At 59.8% G+C, this 15,391-nt stretch overlaps 1 protein-coding gene across 1 annotated transcript; it reads left to right on the forward strand.

Moving 5' to 3' along the window:
• Positions 1-158: 158 nt before the first annotated feature.
• On the forward strand, positions 159-12,265 carry CBX1 (chromobox 1). Its single transcript, XM_084275541.1, has 5 exons — positions 159-293; positions 9,407-9,583; positions 10,055-10,232; positions 11,145-11,239; positions 11,925-12,265. Exons 2-5 carry the CDS (start codon positions 9,444-9,446, stop codon positions 12,067-12,069), a joined length of 558 nt encoding a protein of 185 aa, XP_084131667.1. The 5' UTR covers positions 159-293; positions 9,407-9,443; the 3' UTR covers positions 12,070-12,265.
• Positions 12,266-15,391: the final 3,126 nt, after the last annotated feature.

The raw sequence follows: 15,391 nt of genomic DNA on the forward strand, positions 1-15,391 counted from the left end.
TACAACTCCCGGGGCGCCCCGCGGCGAGAGGCACCCCCGTCTCCCGGCGCTGGAGGACTACGTTTCCCAAGATGCCCCGCGGCGGGAGGCGGAGGGGAGCGGGGAGGGGGGGCGCGGGTCGCGGCGCAGGCGCAGTGCGTGCGGCGGGCACTGGGGCTGCCCGGGCTCCTTTTGTTCGAGGGAGGCGGACGGAGCGCGGCCAGGCCCGCGGCGCCACCCGACCCGCCCCGCCCGCCGCCCCCGCGCCCCCGCAGGCCCCTTCCCCTCGGCAACCTTCGGCGGGGCTGTGCAAGGTGAGCGGGGGTCGAGGGGGGGGGGGCGTGAGGGGAGATGGGGGGGCGGGGCGGGGGGGGGTGTGAGGGGAGATGGGGGGGGGCGGTGTGATGATGGGGGGGGGTGATGATGGGGGGGGACTGGGCGTTACTGGGGAGGGGGATGGCGGGGGGGGCTGCTGGTGATGTTAAGGGGGGGGTCGTGGTGCTGGGGGGGGGTCGTGGTGCTGGGGGGGGTCGTGGTGCTGGGGGGGGTCGTGGTGCTGGGGAGGGGTCGTGGTGCTGGGGGCGTCGTGGTGCTGGGGGGGGGTTTGTGGTGCTGGGGGGGGGTCGTGGTGCTGGGGGGGGTGTCGTGGTGCTGGGGGGGTTTGTGGTGCTGGGGGGGGTCGTGGTGCTGGGGAGGGGGTCGTGGTGCTTGAGGGGGGTCGTGGTGCTGGGGGGGGTCGTGGTGCTGGGGGGGGTCGTGGTGCTGGGGAGGGGTCGTGGTGCTGGGGGGGGTCGTGGTGCTGGGGGGGGGTTTGTGGTGCTGGGGAGGGGTCGTGGTGCTGGGGGGGGTCGTGATGCTGGGGAGGGGTCGTGGTGCTGGGGGGGGTCGTGGTGCTGGGGGGGGTGTCGTGGTGCTGGGGGGGGTCGTGATGCTGGGGAGGGGTCGTGGTGCTGGGGGGGGTCGTGATGCTGGGGGGGGGTCGTGGTACTGGGGGGGTCGTGGTGCTCTGAGGGGGGTCGTGGTGCTGGGGGGGGTGTTGTGGTGCTGGGGGGGGTTGTGGTGCTGGGGGGGGTGTGATGCTGGGGGGGGTGATGCTGGGGGGGACACACACGACTGGGCGTTACTGGGGAGGGGGATGGCGCTGGGGGGGCTGCTGGTGACGTTAAGGGTGGTGTGGGGGGGGGTGGGATGCTGGAGGGGGGGGTGAGGGGTTAGCGGAGGGGTGCTGGGACGGGGCTCTTAGTGAGGGGGGGGGGTTGGGGGCGTTATAGGGTAAGGGTTGGGGTGCCAGCAGGGTTGTGCCCCTCCCCACAAAGGAGTGGGGGGGAGAGCTGGATTTTGGGGAGGGGGACAAAGCTGAGCCTGGAGGGTCTGCTGGGGGCTGGGTGGGGATGGGGGTGTCATCGGGCAGGGGGGAGAGATGCGCCTGGAGGGGGGGGGGGCTGGGAAGGGGCTGCTGCAGACAGAGGGGCTGGGGGGGCTGGGGCTGGGCTGGGGGTACCCACCCTGTAAGCATCGTTTGGGAGGGGAGAGGCTGGAGAGGGGTCGGTGTTTGGGGGGGGGAGCGGTGGTTTAAGGCCCGTTGATGGAACCCCTGGGCTGAGGGAAGGGGGGGGGGGAGCTCCAGGGAAGGGGGGCGGCTGGAGGAGGAGGGGAGCTGGGGCTCTGGGAGGCAGCGGGGCAGCAGTGTCAGCTTTTGGCGGGGAGAATGAGCGGGAAGCGGCTCCACAGGCTGCGGGAGCGCTGGGAGCGGGACGGCTGCCCGGGGAGGGGTCGGGGGGGGACCCCAGGAGCCAGGGGCAGAGCTTCCCAGGGGCTGCCTGGGCTGTGCTGGGGAGGGGGAGTGGGGGAGACGCAGCAGGAGCTGTGCTGGGTTCAGACCCTGCTCAGCCTCAGCGTGGGGTGGGTGTCGGGGCAGCCCCCCCCCCCCCCTCCCCCAGCAGGGCTGGGGTACCCTGTGCTGGGTGGGTGGGTGGGTGGGGGGGTTGTGAGCTGGAGGAGCCAAGTTGGGCTTGGAATGGGAGTTGGAAAGCGTTGGAGAGGGGGGAGAAGGGAAGGTGATGGAGCCAGGGTGGGATTGGTGTCTCCTGACAAGGTGGTGAAGCTTGGCTGGGTGGGTGGCAGATGTGGAGCTGCCCTGGGGAGGGGGGTGACAGTGGGGGGGGGGGAACAACTTCCCCAGGGACTGGAGAGCAGCCTGAGTTTGTGTGGGGAGTATTGGGGGGAGGGGGGAGCTGAGTGGGGGTCCCAGAGATGGGGCATCTCCTCTGGAGCACAGAGAGCCAAGTGTAAAGGGGCTTTTCTGGCTGAACAATCCCAGGCTCTCTCTGGGAGGGATTTTACTGACTTGGGGAGGGGGAATCAAAAAGGGGAAGTGAAACCCCCTTGACTGTGTGAGAGGGGAAAGGTGTTCCCAGGGGGTAAGTTTGGAGTGGGGGTCCCCATAGGGTTTGGGACCCTGTGGTTCCCTGGGAGCTCTTGAGACCCTGGGTGAGGATGCTGCCCCCTCACACCCCAGCACCAGGGAGATGCAGGGAGAGCCAGGTGAGGGGCAGCTCCCAGGGGGGAATCCCCCCCCACCCCACCCCAAACACAGTCACTCCATCCCTGGGGATGAAGGCTGGCAGGGGAAGGGGCTGCTTGTGGGGAGGGAGGTGGTGCAGCAGGAATCCTGCAGCGCTTGGGACAACAGCTCCTTATCCAGAGGGGAGCAGGAGAACACAAATCCCTGCTCTGCTGAGGGAGTTTTCAGACCCAGAGGAGCCCAGAAGCTGGCTGTGCCGTGGCAGGATGAGATCCCCAGCTCCCTGACAGGGTTTCTCCCCCCAGGTTCTGTGTTTTTCCAGCGGGAAGGCAGCATTCCTGCTGCTCCATGTCTGCTTGTCCTCAGCCCAGAGCTGCATTCTCATGGGCTCTGGATTTCCACTGGAAGTGATGTGGCTCAGCACGAAGGTTGTGGCGTTTCCCTTTAGGTCTGGGGCTCCCCTGGAAGGTTTGAGCTTTCACTCCACAACTTTCCAGAGCTGTTTGCTGCTGGTTTGGAGAGGGGAGGATTTAACATCCCTGTGCCCACTTCAAAAGAGAGAGAGAGGGAGAGGGATGCCTGCTGCCTTTCCCTGGCATGCAGGGAATAAACTTGGCGTGCTCCTCAGTCCTTGAAGAGATAAGTGATCCCAGCCAAGCCTGAGGAAGGCAGGAGGAGGAAATGTTTTCAGTTTCAGGCTCACTAAAGCCGAGCTCAACTGTTCATCCTTTAGGATGCAGCGGAGGGGACTGGTCCCTGCCCCACGTTAAACCTCTGGGTCCCCGTGTTTTGATCCTTGGGCTGCTCTTTGTTCAGCTTCCTACTGAGAAGATCAGTGCTGGGCACCAGAGAGTGGGGTTACCTCAGCCCCCCAAAGCAGGAGGGGATGGGGAGGGGGGTGTTTGTGTCTGGCTGGAGGTGGTTTCCCTACCTGGGTGCTGCTACCCAGGAGATCTCAGCACCTTCTTGGCTCTGACCTGCTGCTCCCTCCTGCTCCTCCAGCTTTTGCACACACCTTGGTGCTGGGTCTCTTTTCCTCAGGGCCTCTCACCAGGGTTTGAATTCGTTTTCAAGTGGCTGAGGTGTGTCCTGGGTCCTTTCCCTCTTAGCTGCAGACCAAGTTACTCTTTCAGTCCCTCCCTGTTCCACTCCCCTCCTCACAAAGGGCTCTGCCCCCAGCCTGAGGTGGGGAGCAGCAAGTCCACATGGGGAGTGGTGCCACAGACCCATCCTGAAGTTGAAATCTGATTTTGATTTTATTTTTTGGGGGGTATTTCCCCACCTTTTCCACACTCTGAGTGTGGAAAATCACAGCTGAGCTTTGGGGAACAGGCTGTGGCTGAGATCCCTCTCAGCACGGGCTGGTCTGGCTCCAGGTTTGACAGAGGTGAGGCTGCTCCTGGGAACATAATCAGAGTTGTCTGCTGTGTCCCCCCCCAAAAACCCACCCAGGCAAAATCCCCCCCTCCCCAAAAACCCACCCAGGCAAAATCCCCCCCTCCCCAAAAACCCACCCAGGCAAAATCCCCCCTCCCCAAAAACCCACCCAGGCAAAATCCCCCCTCCCCAAAAACCCACCCAGGCAAAATCCCCCCTCCCCCCCAAAAACCCACCCAGGCAAAATCCCCCCCTCCCCCCCAAAAACCCACCCAGGCAAAATCCCCCCCTCCCCAAAAACCCACCCAGGCAAAATCCCCCCCTCCCCAAAAACCCACCCAGGCAAAATCCCCCCTCCCCAAAAACCCACCCAGGCAAAATCCCCCCTCCCCAAAAACCCACCCAGGCAAAATCCCCCCTCCCCAAAAACCCACCCAGGCAAAATCCCCCCTCCCCAAAAACCCACCCAGGCAAAATCCCCCCTCCCCCCCAAAAACCCACCCAGGCAAAATCCCCCCCTCCCCAAAAACCCACCCAGGCAACATGAACCTGCTTGGTTCTGAGCAGGGACTGGGAGCCAAAGGGGTGTCAGAGCTCTGGAGCTGGGGGAGCAGAGCTGGCACAAGCCTCCCCTGCACTGTCACCCCAAACAGGCCAGGGATGCTTCAGCCCCTTCCCCCCACCCTCAGACACCAGCTCTGGGTGCCTGTGGGTTGCTCTGCAGGACTGAAATGGGAGGGTTTGGGTGTTCCCAGTCACTCTGCCCCATCCCTGAGCTGGAGGGGGTGGGGAGCAGCTGGGATGCTCTGCAGATCAAGCCCCTGGCTGAGTTTAACCCCCCCAGGGGTTGTTTTTTGGGGGGGAAGGACACACAGGAGACACACCAAAGTCCCTCTGTGCCTCTGGGCTGCTGCTGTGGCTGCAGTGCAGCAGCTCCTCTCCCTGCTGCACCCTGGGTAGCAGCAGAGGTCAGGCTTGGCCGTGCTCCCCCCACCCTGCAGCACCCTTCTGCCTTGGGGAGGGGTGTCCCTGCCCAGGGGCTGCACCCCAGGGGTGGGGATGGGGATGGGGATGGGATGGGGATGGGGATGGGATGGGGATGGGGATGGGGATGGGGATGGGGATGGGATGGGATGGGATGGGATGGGAGGGGATGGGGTGCCAGCCTGGGAGCAGCCAGCTCCAGAGCCCTGGGGCAGAGCAGCTCTCTGTGAGGGGGTGGTGGTGGTACTCTGGGGTGTAAATACCATGTGAGGGGGTGATGGTGGTACTGTGAGGTGTAAATACTGGGGGGGGGGGGTACTCTGGGGTGTAAATACCATATGAAGGGGTGATGGTGGTACTCTGGGGTGTAAATGCTGTGTGAAGGGGTGATGGTGGTACTCTGGGGTGTAAGTACCATGTGAGGGGTGATGGTGGTACTCTGGGGTGTAAATACTGTGTGAGGGGGTGATGGTGGTACTCTGGGGTGTAAGTACCATGTGAGGGGGTGATGGTGGTACTCTGGGGTGTAAATACCATGTGAGGGGGTGATGGTGGTACTCTGGGGTGTAAGTACCATGTGAGGGGGTGATGGTGGTACTCTGGGGTGTAAGTACCATGTGAGGGGGTGATGGTGGTACTCTGGGGTGTAAGTACCATGTGAGGGGTGATGGTGGTACTCTGGGGTGTAAATGCTGTGTGAGGGGGTGATGGTTTTACTCTGGGGTGTAAGTACCATGTGAGGGGGTGATGGTGGTACTCTGGGGTGTAAATACCATGTGAGGGGGTGATGGTGGTACTGTGAGGTGTAAATACTGGGGGGGGGGGTACTCTGGTGTGTAAGTACCATGTGAGGGGGTGATGGTGGTACTCTGGGGTGTAAATGCTGTGTGAGGGGGTGATGGTGGTACTCTGGGGTGTAAGTACCATGTGAGGGGGTGATGGTGGTACTCTGGGGTGTAAATAGCAGAAACAGGGAGATGTCTGCTGACAGGACCCGGGCTCTGGGGGCTCAGGGGACGCTGCCTGCCCCATGCTGGGGGTGTGGGTGCTCTCCAGCCCTCCCCTTGGTGTAGTTGTCCCTCCCCTTGCTGAGCTCCCTCTCCAGGTGCTCCTGGCCTTGGCTCTGCCCCTGCCCTGCCCAGCACAGTGCAGCCATGGTCCTGCAGTGATGCTTCTCTTGCCTCTCCCTGTTCCCCTTCCCTCCCAGTCCCTCCCATCACCTCCAGCTGAGCAGCTCCCCTCGAGCTCCCCCCTGGCTCTGCCTTTACACTCTGCTCCAGCTGCTGCCTCAGGAAGCTGCTCCAGGGGCTGGAGATCCAGCTGAGCATCCTCAGGAGCCTTACCAATGAGTCCATCTCCAGGCCATGCCCAGAGCCCTTCCAGCTCCAATCCTCCTGGCTGCAGCTGAAGTCCCCCCTGAGGGAGGGGCAGCCCAGAGTCTCACCCCTCTGAGCTGGTTTTGGGGTGGAGGGGGGGAAGGATTTTGCTGGCTGCAGTCAGAGCTGCCACAGCACCTGCTTGGGAACCTCTTCTGCTGTGCCACGCTCAGCTCCAGCCCCGATGGAGGAGGAGGATGGAGGGAGGGAGGAAGGAAGGAAGGAACTGCCTGAAGAATTCCAGGCTGGAAACACGATGTGTGTGTCCTGCTGCAGCGCTGGGTCCTGCTCAGGGAGGGTTGGGGGCGTCACACTGGTGTGTTGCAGCCTGGAGCCTCTCTGGGTGCCTCTGGGAGCCTCTCTGGCTGCCCTCTGGTTAAAGATCCTACTGGTGTGGAGCTGAGGAGGGGGAAAGCCCCTCCACATGTCCTTCTCTATGGCTTTGTTTCAGTGAGCTGTCTCCAGGTTGTTGGGTGGTTGTTGTTTGCTGCTATTATTATTATTATCATCATTATTGTTGTTGTTGTTATTATTTTATCCCCCCCCCCCCAATGAATAGGGCAAGAAAACTTCATCCTTGTGGGGCTGGGGGGGATCCTCTGGCTTTGAATAAAGGATCCATGAGGATGTGCTGTGGGTCTGTGGGAACATCCCCATCCCTGAAGGGACCCCAGGAACAGGAGGGGAATCAGCTTGTTAAAGGGCAGAGACTGGCAGGACAAGGGGCTGGGGTGAAGCTGGAGGAGGGAAGGGGGAGAGGAGAGATTGGGGGGAAGTTCTGTACAGAGAGAGTGGTGAGGGGCTGGAAGGGGCTGCCCAGAGAGGGGGTGGGTGCCCCGTCCCTGGGGGTGTCCAAGGCCAGGTTGGCTGGGGCCCTGGGCAACCTTGTGTAGCTCCGGGGCTGGAGGTTGGTGTCCCTGCCTGTGGCAGGGGGTTGGAGCTCTGGGACCCTTGGGGTCCCTCCCAGCCCAGATTCTATGATCCCATCCCCCCCACCTCCCCAGCCCAGCCTGTGCTGTAGCAGAACAAACTCTTCCCTTGTCCCTGGCTGGGCTGTGAAGGGAAGGTGTCTGTCTGTCTGTCTGTCTGTCCCTCAGCTCAGACAGCACAGCCCCTCCCCCAGGGCCGGGCTGGCAGCGGTGGGGCCATCCCAGGGTCCAAAGTGTAACCACACTGGTCCAGCACTGGCCAAGCAAAGTCCTGCTTCACCCCTCTGTGCTTCTCCCTGCTCCTCAGCTGCCCCTGAGCCCTCTCTGTGAGGCAGCAGCAGAGATGGGGTGACCTGGAGCTGCACCACCTCTCTCCCAGCCTCTGCTGGTCTGAACTGGTGGGTCCATCACCTGAGCGTTGCAGGGTCTGGTTTGGAGCCTTCTCCTGTGAAGGAGACCTTGTGCAAAGGGAACTTGTACCCTGAGAGCTGAGACTGCAGCACCCTGACACCTCCTTCCCCCAGCACGAACCTGCAGGGTTCTAATTTGGGGAAACCAGCCCCAATTTCCCCAGCTTTGGCCAGCTGAAGTTACTTTGGCACAATTCAAGATGACCTGAGTGGCAAAACTGGGAGTCTCCAGGCAGGTGATGTCTGACCTGCTCACCACTCACTGCCCTTGGCAGCAAATCCAGCTTTTTCCTGGAATAATAAAAAAAAACCCCTTGAGTATTCCTGGGTGCTGAGGCTGTGAAAGCTCCTGGGGTGCAGCTCAGCAGGGTGGGCTTTGGGCAGGCTGAGGTGGGGGCTTGGGGTTGTTTTTTGGAGGTCTGGGTTGCCAGCAGCTCCCTGGGATGGGGCAGCTGCTGGATGTGGAGAAGAGATGGGGGGAGGTTTGGTACCTCCTGCCCCCTTGGTCCATCTAAGTCAGTGCAGGGTGTTGCTGGCTGCTGGGGAGCTCAGGATACCAGAGGGCTCCTCAACCTAAGGAGAGCAAAACCCCCCACCCCACCCCATATGTGGGGGCTCAGGGGCTGTGTGGGGCTCAGGATCTTGTCTGTGGGGCTGGGACCAGCCAAGAAGGAGCTGGGGAAGGTGTCTGAGGACTGAGAGGGGGTTTGTTTTTAGCAGAACCCCTTCCCCCCAGCAGGGATGAGGGGGACAGCAATCCCCCCCAGGAGAGGCTCCGACCCCAGAGCTGCCCGGCTGCGGAGCTGTTACTGGTCTGAGCTGGGGCTTGATGGGGAAGCAGGGGCCCCTCTGTGGTTTTTGGCTCTCTGAGGTGTTTCATTTCAGCCTGGGGGAAGCGCCTGGCCCCGTTGGCAGGGCTGCTGCTCCTCTGCACTCACCCCTCTCCCCAGCCAGCACCGAGGGGTGCCCCAGCACCCCCTGTGCTGCAGCATTTAGGGCAGGTGGCCTTGGGCTGTGCCAGGCCAGGGAGTTCCTCCCAGCTCTGCATCGCTCCTGCCTCATCCCACCAAGCTCTGGGTACATCTGCAGGAATTCCTTGACTGTCTGAACAGCTCTGGACGTTGAGCAGGAAGGAAAAAAATATAAAAACCCCAATATTTTCTGGGTTGGTGAGTGGGATAAATATTCCCAGGGGTGTATCCATGAACCAGCAGGGAAAGCAACGTGGGGAGCTCCCTGTCAGGGGCTGTGACTTGGGTTTAACTTGGATTAACTCTTTATTAACTCAGAGTTAATAGCAGCAGCAGGGTGCTGGCTGCCTCCTGCTGCTGTGGGGCTTTGCAGGTGCTGCCCAGGGCAGGGTTGGGCTGAGCTGGAGGGCAGGTCAGCAAAGGAGGGGACACACACATGGGGAGAGGATGGGTCAGGGGAGGACTTGGGACTGGAAGGACAAGGTGGGGGGCAGCAGATGGAGGGTGCTGCTTCATTTCTGGTGGGAGCAGCGCGGTTGAGACAGGGTGAGGTGAAAACAGGGGCGAAGAATGGGTGGAATCAGGCAGAATTGGTGAACTAAGGTGCTGGGGGGACAAAAGGGCCAAACTCTGTGTCAAAAAGGCTTCGTGTAAACACAGCAGCTCCCTTTGGAGAGTCCCCTTTGCCTTTTCAGCTGGCAGGACCCTCCTGGTCCACCTCTTGGTGTGTTCCCTGCTTGGTGTGCACCCCTCTTCTCCTGCAGCACCCCTGCCCTTTGCCTGTCCAGGATGCTCACTGCCTGGCCAAGTCAAACCTGACCTTGACCTGCCTGTGGGTCTCTCTCTCCCCTTGCAGCAGCGTCGCCCCATAAGCTGAAAAGCTGGCCAGCACAATGGGAAAAAAACAGAACAAGAAGAAAGTGGAAGAGGTTTTAGAGGAAGAGGAGGAGGAGTATGTGGTGGAGAAGGTCCTGGACCGGCGAGTGGTAAAGGGCAAAGTGGAATACCTGCTGAAGTGGAAAGGCTTCTCAGAGTGAGTGTCTTCCTGCTGGTGGGTGCTGGGCGGCTCTGGCATGGGTGTCTCTGCTGCCTTTGGCTCCCAAAGCCTCTGGGCAGGTGGCTCAGTGTCCCTGCAGCTCTGTGAAACGGGGCTGACAGGCCAAGGGTGGTAAAGCCCAGCGGTGCTGGATGCCTCGAGCTCTGATCGGGGCGCCGGGAGCGCAGCCACGGTGAGCAGGTCACCTTTGTGAGGCTGTGAGGTGCCCTGGGGAGGCTTCCCCCTCTCTGACCCAGTGTGAAATGAGCAGCTGGAGGAAAGGAATTGCCTTTCTCTGCTGAGGGGAGAAATAACTGCCCCAGGTGCAGGCATCAGAGCAGCATCCTGTGTCGCGGGGCGAGGACGCCCGCACCCAGACCGCTGCTTCTCCCAGCACCTCTGGGCGTCAGGGGCTTTTCTCAGCTGCCTGTGAGTAAAACTTAAGCTGCTGCCTGTCTGCCTTTGCAGTGAAGATAACACATGGGAGCCAGAGGAGAACCTGGACTGCCCAGACCTCATTGCAGAGTTCCTGCAGTCCCAGAAAACCGCGCACGAGAGCGAGAAGTCGGAGGGGAGCAAACGCAAAGCCGAGTCCGACACGGAGGACAAAGGGGAGGAGAGCAAACCAAAGAAGAAGAAGGAGGAGGTGAGGCAGGGTGCTGTTTCTGTCTGCTCACCCCTGGGCTTGGCTTGGCAGGGTGTCTGGCAGCTGGAGCAGCCACGCTCCAAGCCCGCGGTCATGCTGGTCTCCTCCGTGGAGGGTAAACTCTTGCTCATAGCTGTCGCTTTCGGAGGAGGGAGGCGTGAGCTGTTGTCTCAGCCAGGCCTCTTCCTCAGTCCAGAGCCAGTTCCAGCACTAAATGGAAAAGCTGGTTCTTCAACCAAAAAGGTACAGAGCTCCAGAGCCACGCTGGGGGTGAAACAGGAGGCGGTGGTTGCCTATTGCTCCTTCAGGAGGGGGAATGAGGTGGAGCAGAGAGCTCAGGGTGCTCGTAGCTGCTTGGGAAAGGGGATGGTAAAAGGCTCTGCAGTCTGGTTTTCATCCCAGGAGCTGCTGGATCTTGGCCAGTATGAGAGTTTGACCAGCAGGGCCTTGGAAATCAGGTCCTCTGCTTGCAGCATGAGCAGATTCACAGACTCAGAGAGTTATAAGGGTTGGAAAGGATCTCAAGATACCATCTAGTCCAACCCCCTGCCCAGGCAGGGTCCCTAGGACAGGGCACACAGGTCGGTGTCCAGACAGGGCTGGAATCTCTCCAGAGAAGGAGACTCCACACCCCCTGGGCAGCCTGTCCCAGGGCTCCCTCACCATGAAGTTCTTCCCCATGTTGGTGCAGAACTCCCTGTGCTCCAGCTTGAGGCTGTCAGTGCTCTGCTGCACCTTCCCAGCGCCAGAGCCACGTCCCAGCTTCCCACCAGCCTCAGCCATTCCAGTCCATGTGCCTGATGCACAGAGCCTTTCTGAACAGCCACCAGCGTGTCTGGGTGGCCAGAGCTGCAGCTGTGGCTGTAGCTGTCACCCTGTGATGCTCCAAGTAGCCAACTTGTCTCTTTGCAGTCGGAGAAACCGCGAGGCTTCGCCCGGGGCTTCGAGCCGGAGCGGATCATCGGTGCCACAGACTCCAGTGGGGAGCTCATGTTCCTGATGAAGTGGTGAGTGTGTCTTTGTGTCTGTCACTTCTTCACTTATTCTGTGCCAGAGAGGGAAGGACCTGCGCCTGGGGAGTCCCTGCTACCTGGCATATGACATCTCTGGCGATGGCCCTGCTGCCTGAGGTGACCCTCTGCGCCGAGGCTAACGTGGATGTGACCCCAGCAGGTAGGGCCCTTGGGGATGGTGTGGCTCTTAAGGTGTCCTCCCCCCCCCAGCAGGTGTGAGCTTGGGGACAGAGAGGGGCACGGTGTGGGACACTTGTTTTTTGGAAGGCTGCACCCAGAGGAGAGCCGTGAGCGTGTCCCCTTCGGCTGCAGCGACACAGGGTCTGCCACTGGTGCAGCTGGGAGCCAAACCAGTCAGGTGCAGGTGTGGGACCCGGTGGGTTTCGCAGCCTCTCGGCGTGCAGAGTGGCTGGGGACAGGGATGCAGCTCCCTTCAGCTTCTCTCCCCATCCCTGACAGAGCAGAGCTGCACTCAGGCCTGAATTTTGCCCCCTGAGCCCCCAGGCTGCCTGTCCCTGCTCCCCAGCCACTCAGGACAGGGGCTGCTGCACCCCCCTCACTTTGCACACTCTGTTTACGTTCCATTTCTGGATTTATTCAGCTTTTACCCTCCGGGCTCCATCTCTTCCACCTCCCTCTGGCAGCCTCTAACTTAACACCTCTCTCCTCTGCCCTGTAGGAAGAACTCTGACGAGGCTGACCTGGTCCCTGCCAAGGAAGCCAACATCAAGTGCCCCCAGGTGGTGATCTCCTTCTACGAGGAGAGACTGACATGGCATTCCTACCCCTCAGAGGACGATGACAAGAAAGAGGACAAGAACTAACCCCCAGCACCTGCTCTGGCCAGCCTTTGGATAAAGATCTGAACTGTGGGTTTGAGCAAGAGGGAGAGAAACGCAGCTCTGCTTGGTTGGGAGCGTAGAGATGGCTGGAGACGATGTCCTTTGAAGAGACCAGTATGGTTTCTGTGCCCTGCAGCTGCTTTTAACTGCTTCCCACAGCTTCATGCTGTGTGTACAGATTCAAACCAGCCCGGCTCATTTTGGGGAAGGGAGGAGGGTGGGAGGGTGGGTGGGGGGGAGAAAAAGAAACAGGGCAAGGGAGTTCCTGGGGATGCTGGTGGGGGTGGAATTGGGGGTGTTTGTTTCCAAGCTGCCCATTCAGCAGCTTGTGGGAGAGGAAGCAAAGCCCCTTCCATGAAGGACTGTCACTGGGGATGGGATGGGTGGGCTGGGGAGAAGGGAGTGCAGATGGATACTGCTTATTCTTCAAAGACCATCTCAGCAACCCACAGCCTTCTTCCCCATAGTGTTAACTGCATTTTTACAGCGTAGCATGTGTGTAGATTGTTTGTTTTTTGGGGGTTGTTTTTTTTTTTCCCCTGTTTTTTTCTCCCCTGGGTTTGTTTTTTCCCCCCTTGTTGTTGTTGTTGGGGTTTGGAAAGGGGTTGGGTTTTTTTTTTTTTCCCCCTTTGTTGTTGTTGTTGGTTTTTCTTTTTGCTATTTACTGGTGTATTGGGGTTTTTTTTTGGGGGTTGGGAAGGGGGGGGGGGAGTTTGGGAGGGAAGGGATGTGGGGAATCCATCTCTTGTTTCATTGGGGAGAGAGAGATGAGGTCTGGGGACAATGTTCCAGGTCAGTTCCAGGTCAGTTCCAGATCTTTTTAGAACCTGAATTCCAAAAAATAAAAGGGAAAAGAAAAAAAAATAAGGGGGGGGGGGGGGGGGGGGGATGAGGAGGAGGAGGAAGGGGATGAGGAGGAGGAAGAAGAGCCCAGGTGTTGGTTGATGCCAGACCAAGGGAGACTGGGACACTCTCATGAGACTGAAACTGGGAACGTCCAGAGCTCTGGAGCTGAAGACCCTCAGAACCCTGCGGGCGATTTTGGGGAGGGGGGTGGGGGAAGGGAGGGGAGGATGACAAGGTGGGGGGGGGGGGAACTTGTGAACATGCAGACTCGTGATTCGTATTGTCCTGAAGCAGAACTGCCAGTTACTGACACATGCATTGTACTGGGTGGGGGGTGGGGGGTGGATTTTAACCCTTTAAAAGCCTTTTTACCCAAATTTCTGTTAAAAGGTGCTATTTCTCAAGGGGGGGGGTGTGAGGAGGCGGGGGGGGGGGGCAGATTTCTGACCCATCCCTATTCTCACCTTTAATTCAACTGTCCAGCCAGCAGCACAGGGAGTTGTGGGAGGGAGAGGGACTCAGACAGCAGCACAAGGTGGGGGATAAATAACCCACCCCCCATGAAACAGGAAACCAACTCCACATTCTCACCGTAGGAGGCCAGACCTTGGTGCTGGTTGTCACCCCAAATCTTCTTGGGGGGGGGGGGGTGTTGGGTTTTTGGGGGGTTATTTTAGGGTTTGTGGGGTTTTTTTTTTTTTGGAGGGGAGGGTTATTAATCAGCTTTATTACAAATACTAAACTATTTAATGTCTGGAGTCCTGAGCCCCACCAGGCTCCTGGCACCTGCTCCTGTCTGGAATTCCCAGTGTACAAACCTTGTTATTTTTAAAAAAAAAAGAAAAAAGGAAAAAAAAAAAATCAGCAGCATGTGTTTGTTTGGGTTTCTGTGAAGATGTTTAAATGTAAAGTATGTGTTTGGATTTTAACTTCACTCTGAGCTCTGTCAGGTTTGGGGTTTGGGTGGGTTTTTGTTGTTGTTTTGGGGGATTTTTTTGTTGGTTTTGGGTTTTTTTTTTTCGTTGGTTTTGGGTTTTTTTTTTTTGGTCTCAATAAAATTTTAGATTTATAATCAGGATCATTTTTTTTTTCCTTCTCTACCTTGTTCCTTCCTCCTCCAGCTCTTTTGGGGTGAGGTGTGAGGTGTAGGGACGTTAACCTGTGGTTGTGGTTCTCTCTCTCTCTCTGTCTCTCTGTGAGGTTAATTCTGGTGCCGGTTTAGGCTCCGAGCTGGGTGGCAGCAGCAGCAGCAGCTTTGGATTTCCAGCTGGAGAAGAGAAATGGCCTAGAGATTAGTGGGCTCAGAGGCCCTGGAGGCAGGAGGACTGAGCTGGGAGTCGGGACTGGGAGGAGATGCTGCTGCTGGAGCCGGGAGCGTTGGGCTGCGGGGGTGTTTCTGAGCCGGGAGCCGGCACCCGAGGTGGGGTAAGTGACCTTTCACTGGCTTCTCTCAGCTGAGCGTTGGCACTTGGCTGGTCACAGACGTGGGGTGTGAAGCTCTGGCAGGGGTGCTGCTCAGGGGAGGCTGAGGTGGCGGCGGTGGCCTCGCTGGAGGCGCTGGGTCTGCGTCGGGTACTTGGGATCCAGGCTGTGGGGTGGAGTCTGGGATGGAGTCTGGGGGATCAGTGCTGTGGGATCGAGTCCAGGGGACTGAGTCTGTGGGATCTGAGCCTGGGGACTCACTGGGACCTCGCTGAAGGCCACCAGCTCTTGTGCCTGGAGGAGAGGAAGCGCATCCTCCTGTCTGCCCGGGGGGGCTGGAGCGTTCCTGGGAGGATTGTGCTTCCTGGCTCTGAGGTTTGATAGTGGTTTTGGGGTGCAGGATGGAGCAGGGAGAGGCAGAGAGGGTTTGGGTGCTGCTTGGGGCCCAACAGGGGCTCTGCCAGCCCCCTGCTGCCGAACTACACAGCCCGGTACTGGCACGGGCACAGCCGATGCCCAGCGGGACGCTGACCCCTCTGCCCTGGCCCAGCCAGCGAGCAGCAGCAATTAAACCCGGGTTAATTACCAGAGAGGGGAGGGGGGGGCGGCCACTTCAGTGACGGCCAGGAGGCTGCGGGGGTCCCTGGGGGGCTCAGGGGCCGATCGATCACGGCAGGGAGCTGGAAAGGGCGGGTGGCTCCAGCCTGGGGGTGGATCTGCAGCCACGTCGGGTCTGGGGGATCGAGTCTGGGGTTGAGTCCGTGGTGGAGCCTGTGGGATCGAGTCTGGGGTTGAGTCCGTGGTGGAGCCTGTGGGATGGAGTCTGGGATCGAGTCTGGGGTTGAGTGCAGGATTGAGCCTGTGGGATCAAGCCTGTGGGAATCACATCCAGGATTGCGTCAGTGGTGGAGTCCAGGGATCGAGCCTGTGGGATGGAGCCTGGGATCAAGTCCATGGCACTGAGTCCATGGGATTGAGTCTGTGGGATCGAGCCTGTGCGATCGAGCCTGTGGGGCTCCCGTGGGAGCTGCAGGCA

The sequence above is a fragment of the Gallinula chloropus genome, assembly GCF_964237585.1.
Source record: "Gallinula chloropus genome assembly, chromosome: 26".
In the NCBI taxonomy this organism is placed as follows: Eukaryota; Metazoa; Chordata; class Aves; order Gruiformes; family Rallidae; genus Gallinula; species Gallinula chloropus.